Here is an 8,902-nt window from a genome sequence, read left to right as displayed (position 1 = left end):
CATATATGCCTCGCGCCCCGCCCGCCAACAAAACACAGCTATACCTCGTGCATGATACGTTTACGTACTTAAGTCGCTTTACATGTATATATATATATATTTTAATTACTATTAAAACTTATATATTAATACGCTTTATTCTCATTAAGAGATATATAGGGTATTTATTCCGATTACAAAGGATGATTCCCGCATCATCATTTTTCGTCACTACCTCCACGTTGCGCGCTTGCTGCTTTCCTTGGATGTGGTAGCCGTTTCTCAGACTCCCACTCCGGAATCGAACCCTGATTGCCCTTTACTCGTTACAACCATGATATTGATAGTAACTACTATCATAACATGTAACTAAAAAGTGAAAAATAAATATAGTTTAAAAAAACAGGCTTTTAAAGCACATCGAACTAAAAAGTTAAAAATAATTTTTATAATAAGCTTAAAACAATAACGAACGAAAAATACTAGTATTATTGTGAAAAAAAGCGTGGGTGCTTTGTGCCATATTTTTCGTATATTGAGTGCCCGACGCTTTTATCACAATAATACTAGTACTTTTCCTACATTATTGTTTTAAGCTTATTATAAAAATTATTTTTAACTTTTTAGTTCGATGTGCTTTAAAAGCGTGTTTTTTAGTTTTTTTAAACTATATTTATTAAGACGGAAAACAAAAGCTTTTACTATTACAAAATGTATTTTAATTAATTTTTCTTGTATTTCTTTGAGCTCAAACACGGCTTATATTTATTAGTTTTATGTTTATTCACATTTATATAATCATTATTCTGAATTTAATTTTTTTATTATTAATATTACAATACATTGAATTATTATGATACAAATATATACAATTGTTCGTTCGGGGTAGCTCATCGATTACCGATAATCAATGTGTCTACATTGCGACGCGATGTATTTATTACATGTGTTGTTCTTATTTGTTCCGTATCATCGAATAGTGGAAATTCTAAATAGATTATTTATTTTTAAAACATAATTGCACAGTTGGTGGCAGATCCACATAATTCCAATTCCACAATATTATATCGATTATAACATTGCATTTACGATAAAACGATATTTTGAAAAAAATAAAAGTCCAAAAATAAATTAAAACGTTACAAGTCGCGTGGGGGTCATATTGACCCATTTCAATTTTGATGTATATTTTAAGTCATACATTTTTTTTTTGATGGTATTTATTTATGAAAATCGATTCAATATTACTATAAAAACCACCTTCTAAATTTATATCTATGTACACCTTTTATGCAATATAATACATCCATTTTTATTTATGTGGGGGTATGCTAGACCCCCACGCGACTGTTAAGGGTTAAAAAGTTCAAAACAAACTATTTAATAGATTAAAAGTTATGATATTTNAGGGTTAAAAAGTTCAAAACAAACTATTTAATAGATTAAAAGTTATGATATTTATTCAAAACCGGATGTAACACTGTATAATGTGTAGCTAAAATTTCAAAATATTATTAAAAATAATAAAATTCACAGGGCAAATATAATTTAGCGAATTAGAGAGTTAATTGACATATTTTCTTTTTAATTGAAACAAAAGACTTTTTCAATCAAATTACATCTTTTAATGGAAATATTACAAGAAGCGCTATCGTAATTTTCCCCTCTGAATTCGAAACAACATATATATTTTTTCTCATAAATTATTATTCACAAATAAATTTTTAATCATTGAATAATTCATGAAAAAGTCCATTCTTAGACTCAGTACTAAAAAAATATTAATTAAAACGTTACTGGCAAAAAGAAAGAATAAATAATAAATCAAGCTGTATTTTTAATTTTGATTAAAAATAAAATTATTTAATAAATTTTACAATATTAGTCAGATCTAACTATTAAATGTATAAAATGTTAGTATGATTTGCACATGAAATATTGAAAATTTAAATGCTAAACATTATAAATGCATAAGGTAGGTCTATCTAACTCAGTCAGTAACCAGTGATGCCCAGTGCATAGGTATCTGGGAACGATTCCATTGCGCTGAGCTATGTAGGTTCCCTTCTCCTCTCTGGTACAAGCAACATCTTTGAAAGAGGACGTTAAACATGATTAATGATTAATGATAAATAATAATTATAATGAAGATTAATTAAGATTGATGAATTATTCCTAAATCTTAATTGATATTAAAAAAATAACTCTTACTTATCTATAGTGATGGAAAATCATAGCAACCTTGTTTTAGTTTACAAAAATCCACGAAGTTTCTTATTGATTTTTAAAAACATTTATAAAATTATTATTTTTAGTAAATTATTAATTCAAATGTAGCTCATAATCATGATTCTTTCAATATTTGCCAAATACCTTTTAAATTCTTTACTTTGGTATAGAAATAGGTTCCAATGTAAAATTTACATTTATCTCTAGAATACGTTTAAGTTTAAAGGAGTTAATATTTTGTGTTTAGTTTTTAGAAATGTTTTACATTTTAACTGAATTTAAAATCATGAAAATTCTAATCATTAAAGGAATCATAAAAATGTAAAAAAAAAAAAAAATTTTAATTAACTTAATTTATAGTTATATATGCGTCATGAAAAAAAATCTGCATCGCTACACTACTTTACTTTTCATATTTTCTAAATCTTTAAATGCTAATATATAAAAAAGTATTAATACAATATTGGTCATCAATCAGTATTGATTTTATTTACACTAGTCTACATTTTAATAAATAAAAAAAAATAGGTTTCCATTTGGCTTTTAAAAGTTACTACTAAAGTCTACTCTTAGAATTAATTTTTTTACAATAACACATTACTTTACTATTATGGTCTATAAAAATAAATCAAATTTTAAATTTTTATGAAAATTTATAGTGAATCAAGTAGTATTATTGATTTAATTTTTCTCTTTCCTGTATATTAGTTAAGTGGACTATCTGTCAGTTGTAAATTTTTTGTTAGGTGAACAATAGCTTTTGGTTTCACAACAAGTATTTTTTCCTATGTATGAATAATATATATTGTATAAAAACAATGAAAAAGTATTCACTTCACTTTTTACATGTTGACCTGAAAGCCTTTTTTAAAAGACTATTCTTTTTTTGTTTCAAATGTTATTAATTTGCTAGTTCATTTAATGATAAAAAAATGTTTATTTTTTTAAGATGCAATATCTAATCCTACAATCAAAACGCTCTTTTGGTCAACGATAAGCTACATAAAAAAATAATTAAAAATATAACAATGAACACATCGCAAAAACAATCCTACATACTAAAAGAGATTAGACAAACAATACACCCTTGGCCACCTTTATAACTTTCCATACGCGTTCAAACTATAATAAACTGAAAAAAAATCGAGCTTACCCATTTCACTTATGAACAATTAATACAAAGCGAAGATAAAAGTACGTGCAGTATGACACCCCCTCACTGAATGCCTACAATATTAAGAAAAAATAAATAATTACCAAATAGTTAAACACATGTATCAAATTGCAGGTATTGGCCAAATAAATATCAATAGTCTAATTAAATTCTTCAATAACGCCAAAATTGACTAACAATTTAGAACCAAAAATATTTATTATAACAAAAAACAAACTTATTAAAATTGCAATATATATTATGTAAAAATATTGTTAATGATTAACAACTTTGTAATAATAATTATTATTATTATAATTTTATTTATAACAGGTTTATAAATTATGAAAAATCTAATGTTTGTAGCCATTTGCTTTTGCTATTGGTGCTATTTTTTTATCAAAAAAAAATTAATAATAATTTTTAATTTATTAAGAATATTACCCCCCTCCCCTTTAAANGTATAAAATTTAATGGGCTTGATTCAATACTTTTCAATAAAAACTATCTGTTTTACTTATGAATAAATAAACTGGACTACAAGGAACTTTCATCAGAATCAAAAAAAAAAAAACTATTCTAAATGAACTGTTTGCGCTGTTTTCAAATCTGAAATTAGACATTCCGTATCACTTTTAATTTTTCATATTATTACTCACTAGTAAAAATTAGTATTTCCATATAAAAAAAAAAAAAATTAAATAAAAAACAATTTGTTTTAAAATTATTACTGATTTTTCATTTTACTATGTTATATTAAATCAGTGTAAAATAACTTTTTAGCCTATTTTTTTGGTCCTTTAAAATTGTTTTTGTGAAAGCTTATAATAAAAAAAGTTGAATTTGTTACCATAAGTAGTTTTTGCACAATTTGAGAGTCTGAAATTGACATAATTAAATAGAGAATTAAAAAAATGTTATTGTTAAGATTAATATGCACTTAGTAAATTTATCAGGAAAGCTCAATATTCGTTTGAATTTTTATCGTAAAAGTAGGTCAAGCGCGACCGAGAAAAATAAATGATAGCCACAAAATAATAAAAAAATAAATAAACCAAATAGTAAAATAATTTTAATATGAATAAGACATTTTTTCTCACGAGGAGAGACTACAGTGATGGGATCCTTGATATTTATTGAAGTTATTGAATCTAAACGAGAGAAAAATCCTATGAGTTGAAAATATTATTCATAACATAGTTTTTTAAAAATTCTATGTGTCGACCATCTGTTAATATAATATTTAAGTGGCTTCAAATCATAAAAATACTAAATCAAGTTACCATGGATACACTAATGTTTATTTTTAAATACATATTAGTTTGTTTTTGCATTTAGTCCAGAAGAGCTAGTCTTTTGTGCCTATATACTATTAAAAACAGTCACAATAAATTGTGAAAAAAGTATTTTGATACATTGATTTTTTGCAACACAATCAAATTACAATGACGGTAAAAAAATTGTTTCGTCGGTTGGCAAGGGCCTTTACGTGTTGTCTTTCCAAAAAGCAGCGTAATATAAATGGTATAGTATCTTAGCTTAGTGTAGCACAGGTGTTTTTTTAATGAAATTTAGCTTAACACGATAGACAACAAAAATTCTCTCGATATCTAGTGTTTTCACACGTACGTAGAATTAATACACCTATTTATTTGAACATGTAAATGCAGTGTAGATTTACATATTCGGTATTAAAAAATTCATTTATGATTTTTTTTTAAATTAACTATAATTAGACTAATTATTTTTGCAATTTAATGTATTATTAATTAGAAAGCACGGACTGTTACTTAAGTCCAGTTAGTAGACATGATGTTCAGGATTCAGGAACTCAAACAACGACTACGTTAGAAAATGTATCTGATGAAAGGGTAAATATTGTTGACAATAACATTAACAAGACTGTTGATGGATGTGAAATGTCGGAAAAAGAGGTTCACGAACTTGGTATGGTGGAGCCTAACATAACAGATGTTGAAGGAGCAGCCATTGTGGAAAAGAGTATGCAGGAAGAGGGTACCATAAGTTTTTTAGAAATTGTTTGAATTTAAAATTGAAATACATTTAATACTTAAATTTGTATACATTTTTATAAAAGCTTAAGCATTTTAAAATAAATATTTTTGCAATTTACTGTGTTATTAACTAGAAGACAAGGAGTGTTACTTAAGTCCAGATAGTAATCACGATATGAAATCTGGCACAATGGACAACGAGGATTCAGGAACTAAAACAACGACTACGTTAGAAAATGTGTCTGATGAAAGGGTAAATATTGTTGACAATAACATTAACAAGACTGTTGATGGATGTGAAATGTTGGAAAAAGAGGTTCACGAACTTGGTATGACGGAGCCCAACATAACAGATATTGAAGGAGCAGCCATTGTGGAAAAGAGTAAGCAAGAAGAGGGTACCATAAGTTTTTTAGAAATTGTTTGAATTTAAAATTGAAATACATTCAATACTTAAATTTGTATACATTTTTATAAAAGTATAAAAATTTTTGCAATTTAATGTGTTATTAATTAGAAGACATGGAGTGTTACTTACGTCCAGTTAAAACACGTAGATTTAAAAAAGGTACTATATGCTTCTTCGGGAAAAAGAAGAATTCTGGCACGATAACTACAGATAATGGGCAATGTTATAAGTTCTATAAAGTAAGCATATTATTTTATTGTCTTCACTATATGATAAAACTGGGTAATCAACATTTTGAGATTTTATTTTGGTTATATATATATTTATAATATTTTATTTATTCTAACAAAATGCTTTTAACTTTGAAATATTTTAAAGTTTTTATTATTATTTTAATAAATATTGAATATTTTTCGGGGGATATTAAAGAATAAAAAAAAATTCTATTTAAAGTTATATGAAATAGTGTATTTTTGTTTCCCTCGGAATAATTAAAAATATCGAGATATGCATGTAGGTACAATAGTGTNATATCGAGATATGCATGTAGGTACAATAGTGTACATATATTGATTAAATAGATCCTAAAGTTTAAAATTATCTTTTTTTCAGGAAGATTTAAATTTAGGTTTTGATCGACGATTTAAATATCCACTAAAAGTGAAATTTGTTGTTGATGATTCACAGTCCAAATGGGCCTATGATGTAGAAATAATTGGTGATCCTTATGTCCAAAGGTAATATAAGATGGTTTAATATCAAAAATAATCAATACTAATTAATAATAATTAATACTGTTTTTTTATCTACAGGTGCTATTATTGTTTAAATGATGATCATCTTGGTTTAGAAGACTGTATGAAGTTACAGATAGATTCTTATAATTTTTACTATCCTTATATATAAAATAACAGTACAAAACCAGCAGTTTGTATTATTTATTCTGTTAATGTTTCAATAAAATTTATAAGTGTTTTAAGTTATTAATAAAAATTATGTTAATACTTAAAAGTTAATGTACTTTAATAATATTTTATGTTATTTATAATTCGTGATAAATATATTTTCATTAATTAAAGATTCTTTTGATTAACATATTTAATATAATAATTATAGATAGATGTACGTTAAAAATACATATCCTTCAAGAGAAAGAAAAAATAGATTTCTTTTAAATTACAAATGTATACAATGTTTCAACTAATTTTAGAAATGTTATACATATATTGCTATAAATTAAATATGTAACTCAACGTATTAACGATAGTTTCACAAACTTAAAACAAAAAATTGTGAATAAATATTTGAATAAAACTAATTATAGTATTTTAATTTAGTATGAAATCGGTATTCAATACCGTAATTTATACGGAGAAATTATTAAAATAATAAAGTAGAACTATAGCTCTTTACTTTTAACACGTATAAAATTTAAAGGGCTTGGTGCAATACTTTTCAATAAAAACTATCTGTTACTTATGAATAAATAAACTGGACTACAATGAACTTTCATCAGAATAAAAAAAAAACTATTCTAAATGAACTGTTTGCGCTGTTTTCAAATCTTGAATTAGACTTTCTCTATCACTTCTAATTTATGATATTATTACTCACTAGTAAAAATGAGTATTTACATATATATAAAAAAAAATTATTTTAAAATGATTACTGATTTTGCTTTTTATTATGTTATATTTAATCAGTGTAAAATGACTTTTTAGCCTATTTTTTTGGTCTTTATAATTGTTTTTGTGAAAGCTTATAATAATAAAAAAAAAAAAACTCAGCACAAGAGGGTCGCCGCACAGTGGTATAGTTGGATCAAGTATAATGATATCTGACAGTGATTAAAATTACTATCAAAATAAAACGCTTCGATGCAAATCTTTAGATAGTGTTTAATTTTAAAAAAATTGTGTATTATTCGAACAGTTACATGATCTGCTAGTTTCATTTCTGCTAGCTTTATTAAGATAAAGTATGTCGAATGAAAAAAGCATTATTATAAAATATTATTTCTCATAAAAAAATTGTGTTGATCCATACACTTTTCAATAAGTTATAGCATTATCAATTTAAAAATGTAAAAAATAAAATCAAGAATTTTCACACAAAAATTGTCATTTTCACCACGAAGACAGGTCCAGAGGGCAAATTTTTTTTTCTATAATATAGTACATTAAATTAACTTTAATTTAAGATATATATAAAAGTGTCAGACTTTCCAGAACATTTTCAAAAGTCAAGTTAAAAAAGTTAATTTTTTGTGAAAAAGTTGTCATTTTAAATCTCTCCCTGTGGGGAGGTTAATTGTCAAATTTACAAAAAAAATATACCAAATGATAGGTAAAGACATCAAGCATTTATAAAAAAAAAATTATATTGATATGTTCATTTTTGAGAAAGTTACGGCAGTTTTTAGTAAAAAAAATTGAAAAAATTTCGAAAATTAGCAATTTTTATATTTGTAATTTTTTTTGAGGTTTCCCCCATTTATGGGGAACGAGGGAAATTTTTTCAATTTTTGAAGATAATGTCTTCGATTAGATACGATTTGTGATCTTTTGACGTATCGTTGAAAGAAATCGGCTTGGTGAGAGCTGAGAAAAAGTGGTAACAGACACAAAAAAAAAAAAATAAAAAAAAAACACATCATAGTAAAATAATACCTTCTCAGCTTCGCATCGAAGCTAAAAGTTGAATTTTTTATATATGCCAAGCATTTGGCCATATACGAAAATTTGATAGAAAATTAACTTAAGACAAGACCAATTAATTTCAATGAGTTCAAGTGAATATTTTAATTCTATTGACAAAAACTAGATAGAAAATTAAATTTAAGACAAACTAATTTATTTCTATGATTATATATGAAAAGATTGACAACGTCAATGACGACAAGATGAGCGAAATTTTGTGTAGACAAAATTATTAGTTTGACACGAGAAAAGAAGGATACTTGAAACGAAAACGACAAAATAATTTGACAATAAGGCTAGGAACCAAGAAAGAAATGATTTTTCAAGCACCTAACCGCTACCCCGACAGATTAACTTGACCAGTGATAAGAGATGACGGGTGACCTATTAGTCTGACCATGACTCAACAATAAAGTTT

General features: G+C 25.4%; 2 protein-coding genes across 3 annotated transcripts in view; one reads left to right on the top strand and one right to left on the bottom strand.

The window, feature by feature from the left end:
* Window positions 1–8,902, bottom strand: part of LOC126907618 (protein O-mannosyl-transferase TMTC1-like) — a 323,473-nt gene that overhangs the window by 111,566 nt on the left and 203,005 nt on the right. The window lies entirely within an intron of this gene.
* On the top strand, window positions 4,247–6,833 carry LOC126907644 (uncharacterized). Its single transcript, XM_050689078.1, has 6 exons — window positions 4,247–4,885; window positions 5,135–5,377; window positions 5,511–5,759; window positions 5,894–6,024; window positions 6,398–6,522; window positions 6,598–6,833. Exons 1-6 carry the CDS (start codon window positions 4,807–4,809, stop codon window positions 6,689–6,691), a joined length of 921 nt encoding a protein of 306 aa, XP_050545035.1. The 5' UTR covers window positions 4,247–4,806; the 3' UTR covers window positions 6,692–6,833.

This window comes from Daktulosphaira vitifoliae, unplaced genomic scaffold (genome assembly GCF_025091365.1).
Source record: "Daktulosphaira vitifoliae isolate Bord-2020 unplaced genomic scaffold, ASM2509136v1 Scaffold_5, whole genome shotgun sequence".
In the NCBI taxonomy this organism is placed as follows: Eukaryota; Metazoa; Arthropoda; class Insecta; order Hemiptera; family Phylloxeridae; genus Daktulosphaira; species Daktulosphaira vitifoliae.
The sequence above is the reverse complement of the archived record's forward strand: the minus strand, read 5'-3'. Positions and strand labels throughout refer to the sequence as shown.

Coding starts and splice junctions, on each gene's coding strand:
- LOC126907644 (XM_050689078.1), top strand. CDS start 4,807: ATGACGGTAAAAAAATTGTTTCGTCGGTTGGCAAGGGCCTTTACGTGT. Junction 4,886..5,134: donor AAAGCAGCGTAATATAAATG/GTATAGTATCTT, acceptor ATTATTAATTAG/AAAGCACGGACTGTTACTTA. Junction 5,760..5,893: donor AGCAGCCATTGTGGAAAAGA/GTAAGCAAGAAG, acceptor GTTATTAATTAG/AAGACATGGAGTGTTACTTA.